The sequence below is a fragment of the Microcebus murinus genome, chromosome 13 (genome assembly GCF_040939455.1).
Source record: "Microcebus murinus isolate Inina chromosome 13, M.murinus_Inina_mat1.0, whole genome shotgun sequence".
Lineage (NCBI taxonomy): Eukaryota > Metazoa > Chordata > Mammalia > Primates > Cheirogaleidae > Microcebus > Microcebus murinus.
The window spans coordinates 59,895,457-59,910,147 of record NC_134116.1 but is presented as its reverse complement, the minus strand read 5'-3'; the positions used below and the strand labels follow the sequence as shown (position 1 = coordinate 59,910,147).

The window sequence follows — 14,691 nt, the reverse complement described above, 5'->3', positions numbered from 1 at the left end:
CGGAGCGCCGGCGGCCTCCGCGGGTCCCCACTTGCTGCGCCCCCTCCCCTGCCCGCGTGCACGCGCGCGCCCGCCGCGTGTAAGAGCGGACACGCCTAACCCGCGCACGCGCGAGCGCGGTCCCGGCCCCGCACCCGGCCCCACCCCCACTAGGCAGAGTCACACAGTCCAACCCGGATTCGCTCCTTCGGCCTAAGTTCCCCACCCCCACCACCCCTTGCGTCGGCGCCTCCGCTGGCCTTCGGCAATTTCCGTCAAAAACCCAGCGCTCGGCAAAGCCCGAAGACCCGCCGCCTCCTTCCCCGCCAGACCCGGCTTTATGTCTGCGGCGCCGGGGCGCATGCGCAGACGCCATCTTCCCTCCTTCTCCTCCGCCTGCCCCCTTCCCCCGCCACCGCCGCCGCCTCCTCCTCTCGCCGGCGGTCGCCCCTCCTCCTCCTGCTCCCGGGCGCTGGTCCCTCCTCTCCCGATGCCGCGAGAGACCGGGGGATACGGTGGAGCCGGGGGAACCGGAGAAGAGCACTAGTAACAACCACCACAGCCCCTTCCCCGCCTGACACCCTCCCTCGGCACCCACCCACTCCCCCGCCCCGTTTGCCAACACCGACCAACCCCACCTCTCGTTCCTTTGAACGGCGTCGGCTGCAGTCGCTGCACCAGCCCGTCTGGCCACCAACGCCGCCAAGAAAGGAGCCGCCGCCGCCGCCTGCGGCCCCCTCCCGCCCGGCCGCGGGAGCAGCGGGGTGAGGTCGAGCCGGCTGCGGAGGAAGAGGACGAGAGAGGGTCGCACCCTCTGCTCTAGCTCACGTCCCGCCGCCCTCCGGGGAGGCTCGGGCGCCAGCCCCTTCCTCCCCGAGGACGTGTGCCGAGCCGAGGCGCCTGCCCTGAGGGAGGAAAATGCTCGGGTTCCATGGCTGCCAGTGATGGAGCGGTCCCTGGGCTCCCGCTGCCACCGCCGCCGCCGCGCCCCGGCCGTGCTCCGCGAGGACCCGGCGTCTCTGCGCGCCCGCCCGCGCCTCGTTGCTGGGCTCACCGTACCGGGCGCCCCGCCGCCGCCCCGCTCGCAGCCGCGCCGCTCCGGCCCCAGCCGCGGCCAGCGTTTCCTCACGGAGCAGCCGCCGCGAGCCCAGGGGGTTTGAAAGGGTCTGCGGGGCGTGGGGGGAGGGCCGAGCGGGGCCGGGAGGGGAGGTTTGAGCGACACTGAGCTCGGAGCTCGCTGGCGGCGGTGGCCCCGGGGGTGGCGAAGGGAAGGCGACACTCGCTCCGCACTGCCTTCGTGCAGAGCGACCGGGAGGGCTTTGCAGTGGCTGCCGCCGCCGCGGCGGGAGGAGGGGGCTGAGGTGGCTTCGGAGTTGGCCGGAGAAGGTGGGCATTTCTCGCTTTTCCTCCCCCCTCCCTTCTCCCCCCTCCTGCCCCGCACCCCACGTGAAGCGGAATATAAAGGGGGGTGTGAGACTAGAGGGGAAAGTGAATGGCGAAGGACTGAAGGGGTCCCCCCTTCGGGTTCCCGGCCGCCCTGTTCACCCTCGTTCATCCTCCCTTCCCGAAGCTCGCCCTCGAAGGCAGGAACGGCCGGCGCCTTCGGCTGAGGAGGAGGAGAAGGAGGAATCGCGCCGGGCGGAGCGTCAGGTCCGGCTTTCCTCTCCGGCGTCTCGAATACAAAGATTACGGTGCAGAAGGAAATTGCACTCGCCTCCTCCGCCCCCCGGTACCTAACACAATGCACCAGCCGCCTGAGTCCGCCGCCGCCGCCGCGGCCGCCGCAGACATTAGTGCTAGGAAGATGGCGCACCCGGCAATGCTCCCTCGAAGGGGCAGCGGTAGTGGCAGCGCCTCTGCTCTCAGTGCAGCAGGTACCGGCGTTGGTAGTAATGCCACATCTTCCGAGGATTTTCCGCCTCCGTCGCTGCTCCAGCCACCGCCTCCTGCAGCATCTTCTACGTCGGGACCACAGCCTCCGCCTCCACAAAGCCTGAACCTCCTTTCGCAGGCTCAGCTGCAGGCACAGCCTCTTGCACCAGGCGGAACTCAAATGAAAAAGAAAAGTGGCTTCCAAATAACTAGCGTTACTCCAGCTCAGATCTCCGCCAGTATCAGCTCTAACAACAGTATAGCAGAAGACACGGAGAGTTATGATGATCTGGATGAATCTCATACGGAAGATCTGTCTTCTTCTGAGATCCTTGATGTGTCACTTTCCAGGGCTACTGACTTAGGGGAGCCTGAACGCAGCTCCTCAGAAGAGACTCTGAATAACTTCCAGGAAGCCGAGACACCTGGGGCAGTCTCTCCCAACCAGCCCCATCTTCCTCAGTCTCATTTGCCTCACCTTCCACAACAGAACGTTGTGATCAATGGGAATGCTCATCCACACCACCTCCATCACCATCATCACATTCATCATGGGCACCACCTCCAACATGGGCACCACCATCCATCTCATGCTGCTGTGGCCAGTGCATCCATTCCTGGAGGGCCACCCTCAAGCCCAGTATCCAGAAAACTCTCTACAACTGGAAGCTCTGACAGTGTTTTGCCAGTTGCACCAACTTCTGCTGTATCATCCAGTGGCTCACCTGCATCTGTAATCCGTGCTCCAAGTACTATAGGCGGTATAGGTATAAATTCTGTTACTGGCACTAATACAATGAATAATGTTAACATTACTGCTGTGGGTAGTTTTAATCCTAACGTGACAAGCACTGTACTTGGCAATGCTAATATAAGTACAAGCAATATTCCTAGTGCTGCTAGTGTGAGTGTTGGGCCTGGAGTTACCAGTGGTGGTAATGTGAATATCTTGAGTGGCATGGGCAATGGTACTACTTCCTCCACTGTTGTTAACAGTGTCCCTAATGCAGCTACGGGGATGACTGTGGGATCTGTTTCCAGTCAGCAGCAACAGCCAACAGTTAACACATCAAGGTTCAGAGTTGTGAAGTTAGATTCTAGTTCTGAGCCCTTTAAGAAAGGTAGATGGACTTGCACTGAGTTCTATGAAAAAGAAAATGCTGTACCTGCTACAGAAGGTGTGGTGGTAAATAAAGTGGTAGAGACTGTAAAACAAAACCCGGTAGAAGTGACTTCAGAGAGGGAGAGCACTAGTGGGAGTTCAGTAAGCAGTAGTGTCAGCACACTGAGTCACTACACCGAGAGTGTGGGAAGTGGAGAGATGGGAGCCCCTGCTGTGGTGGTGCAGCAGCAGCAGCAACCAGCTCTTCAAGGTGTGACCCTCCAGCAGATGGATTTCGGTAGCACTGGTCCACAGAGTGTTCCAGCAGTTAGTATACCACAGAGCATTTCTCAGTCACAGATTTCACAAGTACAGTTACAGTCTCAAGAACTGAGCTATCAGCAAAAGCAAGGTCTTCAACCAGTACCTCTGCAAGCCACCATCAGCGCTGCAACTGGTATCCAGCCATCACCTGTAAATGTGGTTGGTGTCACTTCAGCTTTAGGTCAGCAGCCTTCCATCTCCAGTGTGGCTCAACCCCAACTGCCATACTCTCAGACGGCTCCTCCAGTGCAAACTCCCCTTCCCGGGGCACCATCCCAACAGTTACAGTATGGACAGCCACAACCGGTGGTATCTACACAGATGGCCCCAGGCCATGGTAAATCCGTGACTCAAAATCCTACTTCAGAGTATGTACAACAGCAGCCAATTCTTCAAACAGTAATGTCCTCTGGACAGCCCAGTTCTGCAGGAGTGGGAGCAGGAGCAACAGTGATTCCTGTGGCTCAGCCACAGGGTATCCAGCTGCCGGTGCAGCCCATAGCAGTCCCAGCACAACCTGCAGGGGCATCTGGCCAGCCTGTTGGCCAGGCTCAGACAGCAGTGTCTGCTGTACCTACTGGCAGTCAAATTGCAAATATTGGTCAGCAAGCAAACATACTGACTGCAGTGCAGCAGCCCTCTACCCAAGTTCCACCTTCAGTTGTTCAGCAAGGTGCTCCTCCATCTTCACAAGTAGCTCCACCTGCTCAAACTGGGATCATTCATCAGGGAGTTCAAACTAGCGCTTCAAGCCTTCCTCAACAATTGGTTATTGCACCCCAAAGTACCTTGTTAACTGTGCCTCCCCAGCCACAAGGAGTAGAGCCAGTACCTCAAGGAGTTGTTTCACAGCAGTTGCCAGCAGTTAGTCCTTTGCCCTCTGCTAGTAGTATTTCTGTTACAAGTCAGGTTAGTTCAACTGGTCCTTCTGGAATGCCTTCTGCCTCAACAAACTTGGTTCCACCACAGAATATAGCACAGACCACTGCTATCCAAAATGGTAGTTTGGTTCAAAGTATTAGTCAACCTCCCTTGATAGCAAGTAATATAAATTTGCCTTTGGCACAGCAGATACCACTAAGTTCTGCTCAGTTCTCTGCACAATCATTAGCTCAGGCAATTGGAAGCCAAATTGAAGATGCCAGGCGCCCAGTGGAGCCCTCCTTAGTTTGCTTACCTCAGACTATCAGTGGTGACAGTGGGGGAATGTCAGCAGTTTCAGATGGGAGTAGCAGCAGCCTAGCAGCCTCTGCTTCTCTTTTCCCGTTGAAGGTGCTACCGCTGACGACACCCCTGGTGGATGGCGAGGATGAGAGGTAAGATCATGCTATATTTCTGCGGACATTCAACAGATTCGAAGTTAATCTATTCAGCAGCTATATGTATGCACAAAATTAGTCCAAAGTGTTACAGTTCTCATTTTTGTGTGTGAAATGTATTTTCATGTTAAATTTTCTAGAGCAAAAGTGTTACGGAATGATTTCAGAGTCAGGAGACATAATATGAAAACATTTTCAGAATAGTTAATTGAGCATATGTTCACATTAAAAATAGGTTTGGTGGCACCAAGTGGTTTTATTATCTATAAAATGCTTTATAGAAAGATTAATTATGAAAAGAAGCTTATTTTCCGCTAACTTATAATGGTTAATCTATTCTTAATGGTTAATCCTTATCTCTTGGGAGGTTGTGGTTCCCACGTTTGTTCTCCTTTACTAGACAACCCTTTTTCATTTCTACTGTGTTTGATCTTAGTCTGTGAAAGATATTGTTACCCGCTTTTCCTAGTTTAGACACTGTAGGGAAGATGACCTAATCTGGGTCATATAGGTTGCCCTCTTACTGTAATAGATCAACTTTTGTGTACTTATTTAATGGTCATTTTATCTGAGCAGTAAAGGAATGGGACTCTTAAGTATTTTGTGGGGATGTACAGCATACACTGTCAAAATAAAAACATTTATCTTTGATAGTGGTATGCTGTACATTTTTTCTTTTGCATTGTAGATAAAGGTGGTAGCCATTTTAAAGAGTAAAGAAAGTCTTGGATGGTTGAGTTTATAGACAAGAAAATAAGACCTTATTCTCCTGCTCATCTACTCCACCTGTTCCCTTCTTCCCTTATCAAAAAAAAAATACATAAAGCCTAGAATACATTATTAAACCAGTGTTTTCTCAATTAGATTGGAAATAATGCATTAATCATGCTTATTAAATCAAATTGTGTCTTTGAAGCTGACTGGCTAGAAAAGTTGTGAAATCTTTCATGTTTCTACATTGCTTTGAAACCTACCTAGTTGATGTTTGAAGGAATGCTCTTTTCACAGATTTGCCGGTCTGTGGCTAACCTTGATCAAAATGTTATAAGAGTTATGAAAAGACTATTCATTTTCACCTTGGAATTTTGAGTAAGCATGCAAGATATTTAATTATTTCAGTATTAGTGGGAGATTTTTCCGATTGAACTTTCATCACACCAATTGAAGCATTTATATTCTATATGTATATTTGTGGGTTTTGCTTTGGAAAAATTGAACATATTGCAAAAGAATTTTAGAAAAAGAAAACAAAGGCCAAATGTTTCTGTGAAGTTTTCATGATTTTTTTTAGTTGTTTTAAAGATAGAAGGTAAAGACATTGTTAATTGAAATAAGTTAAAATCTTGTCTTTCAAGACTTTTGTTATTTTTCTAATAGTAATATAATTAAAGTCTTGTTACCTAATCAGATATATTCTGTATCATGTGTACAGAACTGTACTTTAATAGACAGACCTCTAGGAGGTAGTTTCCTTAATTGTCTCATTATTAATATTGTTAAACCTTTAATTTTATCATTATACTAATACCTGCAATTTTAAAGAATTATTTACTGCAAATATAAATGTTTTCTAAATCAAAAGGGTATGATCTGAGTGAAGTCCCTATAAAAATCAATATATTATGTGGATACCAAATTTTGAGAAATAAAAGACAGATGAAATATACAAATATAAACTACACATTTTGAATTCAAACCTGCCAGGATTTTGTTAATTACCATTTGTGGTCTCCTGGCTTGACTTTTTCCTTCTCCTATTGGTAGGGCATGATAGGGCTTTTACAACTTACTGTTCCAGACAATTAAAGTCAGATGATGCTACTTTCAATTAGGTTTTTAACTGTAGGAATAGAGTCCCAGTTTAAGGTATTCATACAAAATTAAGTTTTCCAGATAATATTTGAGATATGGATTAACAAGGGTCAAATTATGTAGAAATGTGTGGAATTCTACAAAGGGACAAGAAGAGATACTAAGAAATATGAAATATTGCTCTAAAGTAACTTGTCTTCAGAGTGTACCTGTTTTGAATTTACTACATATTGAGCCTTTGTTAGTTAACATCAAAGTCACCAAAAGTAGAAAATGTTTGTTTTAGAGGAATCTTTCAAATTATGTGAAATCAAAATGTTTCACCCCTAAAATACCTTGTAAAGTCAGAAAGGATGTATATGTATCTATATAGATTATCATCTTTATTGTGTTTTACTGCAGATTATTTCTTTTATCACCATAGTTTGGAAAAAGTTGTTTCATTCAAATTTTCCCTTGGAAGAGAATTTGAGAATAACTAAAAAAAAAAAGTGATAGGATTACAAAAAAAGAAGAACCTTTTAATCTTTCTTCCTATGCTAGCTTTTGTGTCATTGTATCTTCTGGGCTTGGTTACCATTAGTCTCTCATGGGAGAAGGGGGTACATTATAATTTTAATATTATGACTCAGGAAATACTTGAACAGTATAACTTTTTGGTAGTAGGACAAATCAGAGTGGTTATTTTTTAGTCATCTTTTGAAATAATATTCTAATACTTTAAATTTTAAAATGTTTATATGTGGAAGATGCTTTCAGTTGACCACTAGGAGAGAATATAAAGATTAGAAACATGGATCAAGGCATTAAGATTATGTATCTTGTTATTTAAAAAAAAAATCATTCTTACAAAGAAGATCTTAATATCTTTGTTGTTAACGTGAACTTACCTTTACAAGAATGGAAAGATACACATATTTCAGACAGAAATATAGTGAAAAATTATGTTTTGTAGTTGTTAGTACAGCCTCTTGTGTGAAATGGGTCAAACTTCTATTCATCCTTCAAAAACTCAGCTCAGGTATTCTCTGAAGAATTCTCATTGCCTAGGGAATATTGTTTCCTTACCACTTTTTAATGCCCCCCTATTTAAGCACTGTACACATTTAATTATAATTATGTTTACCAATCTTTCCCACAAGACTAGGAGTTCAAGGGCAGGGACTAAATATTTTTCTAATTAATGAGCAGACCTTTCTCTGCTTTTTCTATCATGATTTAAAGTTTATATTGTCTCTCATTTTAAGCACAATTGTGAGAGAGACAGGATCATGGAATTTAACAAATTGAAAATAAATTAATAAAAAGACTTTTATACCTCTCTTCACTTGAGATGAGTTGATGTCTATCTTCTAAATACGGTGTCTATTTTATAGTAGGTCTTCGAATATTTAAGAGGAATGAGTGTTTTCTTATCTATAAAATAGGAGTAATAAATACTCAGTTTGCTTACTTCTGAGGATGGTAGCATGAGTTAAAATACTTTGTTAACTGTAAAAATACCAAATTATAACTTTTTAAGTTTTTATTTTTTACTTAAGATGTACATGCACTGTTTAAAGAGTCTAATAGTTTACATGGTTATCCAAAAACTAAAAGCTGCTTGCCGCCTTTTCCAGTTTTCTTTCCTAGTAAGAATCACTTTTATCTCTTTTAGATAATTACTGAGATATTTACCTCCTGGTCTCTAACATACTTTTATTGCTACTAGATTTGCAGCATAGCTTGATGGTTAGGAACATGGACTCTGGAATTAGATTGGGTGGGTTTGATTTTTCCTTGTCATTTATTAGTTTTATGTAACTTTGGGCTACTACTTAACCTCTCTATGCCTCAATTTTCTCATTTAAAAAATGGTGATGGTAGTATGTACCTCATAAGGTTTTTACAAGAACTAAATGAATTTGGAAGGCCTTTAGAGCTTGTCTAACTCACATGCCCTATATTAAATGTTTGTTAAATACTCCTTGCATTTATTTTGTCTTTATCAGCTTTCTGGATAAAATATGAAGACTTTGTTGTCACCACTTACCCAACTGATCCTCCTCCTTCCCAATACCCTTTTCTCCTAGTAGTTATGATTATATCACTTTATTATTTAGTATTCTTATAAAATGTGATTACTTTTCCTGTCCTGTCCCACCTCATCCCCAGCTGTCTAGCATTACAGAAATGTTAGTGGGTTCTCCTCCCCTCCCAAGTTTTCACCTGTCAGCATAGTCTGTTTTCTCCAAGTTACCTCCCCTCACCCCCAATTTTTGTTTTACTTTGGGCTCTACTTTTCTTGATAGAACCTTTTCTTAGATGTCTGGTAATTCTTGGTTGTCTGCTTGCATGTAAGCGTACAGGGACTAAAGAGCTGATTACAAATTTTCAGTGTGGCTTGTTGATTATTAGCTTTACCATAGGGTGTGCTGGTTAGAGTTCATTTTCTTTTTTCTAGTTTTCTCTATATTTATTACTAATTCTGCTTTATATCAAATGTCTCTCAAGATGTTCTGATATCAGATATTGTTATCAATTTTATCTTAGGAAGTCTCATATCCCTCTGACCAGCATTCTGGACTGATTGCCTTCTAGGCTTGGTATACAACTATTACCCCGTGATTTCAGGATAGTTCACTTTCGCCTGTGTTGGATCTCCATTTTTTAGAGATCAGTTGTTGTCTTCATTTGTGGTTTACTTGATGTTTTACAATGGCTATAGATTACCCTGACACTTGTTTGATTCTTTAGTTAGGTAAAGAATACCAGGTGTGGAAATTATATTATTTTGTACCATTGTTTTCTAGCATCCATATTGCTTTTGAGAAATCTGAAGCCATTCTGATCTCTCCATATATTGTATGTGACCTGTATGTATTTTGTTTTTCCTTCCCTTCCCTTTTCCTCTCCTTCCTTTCTTTCCCCTCATTTAAAGAATCTCCGAAAAGTTTGAGGTTTTTTATCTGTTTGCAGTGTTCCGAAACTTTACCAAGGTGTCTTTGTATGATCTGTTTATATTTGCGGTGCTGAGTACTTGGTGTACCCTTTCAATCTGGAAACTTCTTTTATTTCTGGGACTTTTTCTAGAATGAGGTCGTTAATTATTTCCTTTTTCTATTTTTCAGATTCCTCTTACTTGGATAATGGACCTTCTTGATTACTCATAATTTTCTCATATTTTCTTAACTATTTCTATCTCGTTTTCTTTTTGTTCTATTTCTATTGAGTTTTCATTTCTCTTATCATGTATTTACTTTCCAAAAGCTTTTCTTTGCTTGTTTTTAATAGTATACTGTTTTAATAATGATAGTACTTTCTTTCAGTTGTCTAAATATGTCAATGTTAGATTTCTTTTTAGGTTTCTTTCTGTGTGGTCTGTTTCCTCCAGGTTTCATTTTCTTTTTGTTTGCTTTGATCTTTATCTGCCATGGTATAGCCTTTCCTCTGATGGTTGGTAATCATGTGTAAGAGTAGAGAATTAAAATGTTGAGTAGAAATTCTTAGTGAGGCTTGACAATTGTTAGCTTCACTGTATGGTAACTTGGCTGGGCTATTTGGTTGGGGGACTTCTGATGTCAGTATCTTATATTTCCTCCTAGCTGGTTAGATCCCTCTAAGAAGGCTCTTCTGATTTCTTGCCCTGAATTGAAGGCCAAGCGTTCTGGGGAGGGAAGGAGAGAGAAGTAAAAGGTCTTGGGTTTTAGCATCCCCAAATGTTTCTTCACTCAACCCTGTTTTTCAGTATGTTCTCCTGCATTCTGCTGTGCCTGATTTCCTTACTCCTGCGATCCTTATGATTTACCTTCTCCAGACAATGTACTTTTTTTTTGTTGTTGGGTTGGAGTGTGGGAATGGTTGGGATCTGTGGGACTAGTTGCTTCTTAAACAGACTTCTAAACAATCTTTCTATTTTAGCACCCCTCCCCCCACATCCCAATTCATATGGATGTGGTACTGCCAATTCTGAGTCTTTTGGGGATTTTGCAGTTTAAATTTGGTTTGTTCTTGGCTTTCTCCACTGTTTGCTAAAGATTTGATTTGCTAGTATTTGCTAAGTCATTTGTCACTCAACCATCTGCTTTCCAGCTTCTAAATTTTTGTTGCTATTGTCTTTTCATCATCTCTCAATTTTTGTGAGTTTGAGTTGGTTATCTTAACAAATTCCTTTTCTGTTTAGTGGGGTTTTTAGGGAAGGAGTGAAAAAATAGATGTGTGTGTTTACTGATGTTACACATTTATTTCAATGGTAGAATACTGTACTATTAAATGTAAAGGATGCTAATTTTAATAAAGTTACTGCTCTAAGATGTGCTCTATAATGAGTACATAAATTTTAAGAATGGAATTGTTTGGCTTATATTCATTAGAAATAATAATATATAACTCAATTATTTCAATTCATAGAGGTAATTAAAAACATTAGTATTAGATTCAGTTAATATTATCATTTGCCTCTTAATAACCTTGTGAGTTAAGTTTTCTCTATTTTACTGGTGAATAAACTGAAACTTACAGAGTTTTTAGACAGGCTAAGTCAGCTGTCTTAAGGTTATATATGTAGCAGGAAAGTAGAGCCAGGATTCAAAACCATTCTTCCAATTCAAGATCTAGTGCCCTTCCTCTTATTTATAAAGCCAACAAGAGGTAAGGCCAGTGTCCATACATAATTTAAGAGTGGCTGAAAACCTAAAAAAAGCAGGCTTTATTGCTTCGTTTCTTTGTGTGTTAATGTTAATGATGGAATTGCTATAGAACACACCAGTATTGCCCTGTAAGCCCTTGGTGAGAAAAAAGAGGGAAAGCCATTACAGTGGTGTGCCTGGAATGCAGTAGATGTTCAAATGTTCAATGAGTTAATATGGATATGTTTTTTTCTTTTTAAACTTATATGGAAATTTTCTTTTCATGAAAACCATTTTAATTTTCTAATTTTGATTCAGTCTTTGTAACATTGGCTTCAGAATTGTGAAACAAGTAGATTTTATTTCTTGTTTAGAAAGTTAGTTTAAAAATATGAAACTGTGCTAAGTGTGACATGTTCTGGTGCTGCAATTATTAGAATCTTGATGGTTGGTTTTTGCCTTGTCACTGTTGTTAAGGTTAAATATGTCACGGTAAGAATATGCTTTCATGGCTCATTCAAAAAGCGGTACATGATTGAGAACAATTTTAAAGCATCTTTATACTATTGAAATGATTAATGATGAGTTTTAGATTTAGATTCTAGGTTGACTTTTTTTCTCCTAGGCTCACATATATTCAAAAGATGTCTGTCTCTTCCCTTTGGCCATTTTTTTCCTTACTAGTCAATTTGACCAGGAAATCTTACTTGACCTTTTAGGGCCATTAGGCCTACTTGAACTTTGTCCTTCTTTACCTTTGTTTGTCCTTCTTGAAATACTCTTGTGCTTTCTGTGATAATTCTCCATTTTTTCCCCACTTTTCTGGCCACCTTTTAAGTCTCTCTTTTCGTCGTTCCCCTCCCCGCTCCCCAGTCAGACTCTCAGTGTCAGTTTTTTTGTTTTTCTGAGTCCTCTTTATACTTAACTACCTTTTTCCTAGGTAATCATCACTTCCCATAGCTGTAAAGTCAATATGCTATCAACTCCTGAATGTATATAACTAGACCAGACTTACCTTCTTAGCTTTAGACTGTAAAGTCATCTGCCTTCACAACATCTCTGCTTGTATACTCCAGGCTTCTCAATCTCAACAGGTCATAAACTTAACCTTTGGTTACTTAGCCCCTCAAATTTCCTTCTTTAGTTACCCTTATTTTGATGTCATTTCTTATTGCAGTTCTTCCTTTGCTTTAGAAACCTGAGAGTCATTCTTTTTTTTTTTTTTTTTTTTTTTTGAGACAGAGTCTCGCTTTGTTGCCCAGCCTAGAGTGAGTGCCATGGCATCAGCCTAGCTCACAGCAACCTCAAACTCCTGGCTCAAGCAATCCTCCTGCCTCAGCCTCCCAAGTAGCTGGGACTACAGGCATTCGCCACCATGCCCGGCTAATTTTTTGTATATATATTAGTTGGCCAATTAATTTCTTTCTATTTATAGTAGAGACGGGGTCTTGCTCTTGCTCAGGCTGGTTTCGAACTCCTGACCTCGAACAATCCGCCCGCCTCGGCCTCCCAGAGAGCTAGGATTACAGGCGTGAGCCACCGTGCCCGGCCTGAGAGTCATTCTTGATAGCTCTTTTTCTTTACCCTCTACTTCCTGACCATTACTTTAAAATGTAGATTAAATTCATCCTTTTTCCCCATTAATTCATCTTTTTTTCCCATTGCTAATGCCACAACTCTAGTCTAAGATAACATCAGTTCTCAATGCAATAGCTAGTTCTCACTGAGCCTCCTGTATATGTCCTCTGCCTTTCTCTAACATTGTATCTTTCAGTCAGAATGATAAAATGGAATTTGTTCAGGTAACTCATTTGCCCTAAACCCCTTCATTTATTTTAAGGTAATTAACTTTCTGTCTTTGCTTACTACTGGCCTCATCATGCTACTGCCCCCTACCCCCATCCTCACTTTTGTGTTCTAATTGCATTTGACCTTTGAGAAAGTTTCTCACCTTACCATCCAGTCTGTCTTCTTCTTCTAGACCAGGGGTCCTCAAACTTTTTAAATAGGGGGCCAGTTCACTGTCCCTCAGACCGTTAGAGGGCCGGACTACAGTTTAAAAACAAACTATGAACAAATTCCTATGCACACTGCACATATCATATTTTGAAGTAAAAAACCAAACGGGCAAAAATACCCGCACGTGGCCCGGGGGCTGTAGTTTGAGGACACCTGTTCTAGACCTTTGCATATGCTGTTCCTTTAGGCTGAAAATCCCATATGCTATCTCTGCTCCATTCCACTTTAAAGCTTAACTGTCACTTTTTGAAACGCCTTCTCTGACATACCAGTCTAAACTTAGGTTCTTTGTTAATACTGTTTAATAGCACCTCGTTCTTTTATAATGCTTATTACAGTCTGTAATTTTTGTTTTTTATGATTATCTGATTATTTTAAACTTTAGGGATATTTGGTATGCTACTATATATCCAAAGCCTATTTTAGTGCCTAACAGTTAGTAGATACTCAGCAAAAATCTGCTTAATGAAGAAAATATATTGTAAATGTGGGCATAAGAAAAGATAAAGGGAACTTCTCTTTTTAAAAAAGAAAGATAAATAAGTTATTGGTAGATGATCATGTTATATCACTACTTTCTCCTTTAATAGAGGTGATACAGAATTGACTTTTTGCTGTGTTTGTGAACCAAAGGAACAATGCTTAGTTACTACTTTTAACAAGCATTTTATGCTTATTTTGTATTTACTTATCCCAATAAAAATTCTCTAACTTGAATAAAACAAAAATTCTCCATTTATTTCAAAATAGAAATTATCAGTATTCTTTTGTTTCTGCATTTTCTGTTTTTGACTGGTTCAGCTATTTACCATTTGATGATTCTTAAATATCTAAGCATTACCTTGGAAGTCATTTGGTGCACTTTCAGCTGTATGAAAATATAAACATTTAACTTGTAAAATGCCACTTGTTTGTGTTAAGAGCTTTTTCTTTATTAAATAGTTTAGTAAGCCTTGAGTTAATTACTTATTTAAAATTCCTGTGATCTGTTTTACTTATGGTCATTCTAGTTTTTATTAAACTAGTAAATTGTGGATTATACAAAGGGAGAGAAATCATGAAAAAGCTTTGGCAGTGATCAGAATCAGCAATAAACTTTATTGTTTACCTATAGGTATTAAATGGAAGTAGAAACATGTTAAGAGATGGGGCCTTCACTGGTTGGAGTAATTGGAAACAGAATGGAAAATATAGAATCCGATGTCATCGTGTAATGATTATCAGAAGCTAATTTTGGGAGTCCCTAACTAAAGGTTTTCATCATGTTTGTGGACATATCAGTGTTAAACCTGATTGCCTGGCTTAAAATCATATTTGTGTTGATTGTGGGGAACATATACTCTGGCTTGATTTTTTTTTTTGTTTTTTTTTTTTAAGGATTAACTTGAGATCATATTGAGTGGTGTTGCCCTTACTCATCCATGGAGCCATAGAGTAAAGGGTTACTCTGAGTTTTATGTGGATAAGACAGCATCTTATTTTTCCAGGTCTCTGAGATTATTTTTGTAAGTATCAGCTAACTGCTCAGGTTAAGGAACTCCTGATATCCTATATGCATGCCTGAGTATTCTTTTTTGAGTAAATTATAGGTGGGTAGATTTATAAAATTATTTATCGTTGAGGTTTAATTTCTCCCCAGCTCCTCTGGTTATTTGAT

The 14,691-nt window shown here is 41.5% G+C and overlaps 1 protein-coding gene across 3 annotated transcripts in view; it reads left to right on the top strand.

The window, feature by feature from the left end:
• The first annotated feature begins 1,687 nt into the window (after positions 1-1,687).
• TSC22D1 (TSC22 domain family member 1) overlaps positions 1,688-14,691 on the top strand; it is a 127,377-nt gene continuing 114,373 nt past the window's right edge. For all 3 annotated transcript variants that reach the window (XR_001158564.3, XM_012782736.3, XM_076009427.1), the window contains exon 1: positions 1,688-4,593. Coding sequence is in view for 2 of the 3 variants with exons in the window: in XM_012782736.3 (XP_012638190.1) it covers positions 1,721-4,593 (2,873 nt within the window). In the remaining variant the exon portion in view is untranslated. The remainder of the gene's footprint in view (positions 4,594-14,691) is intronic.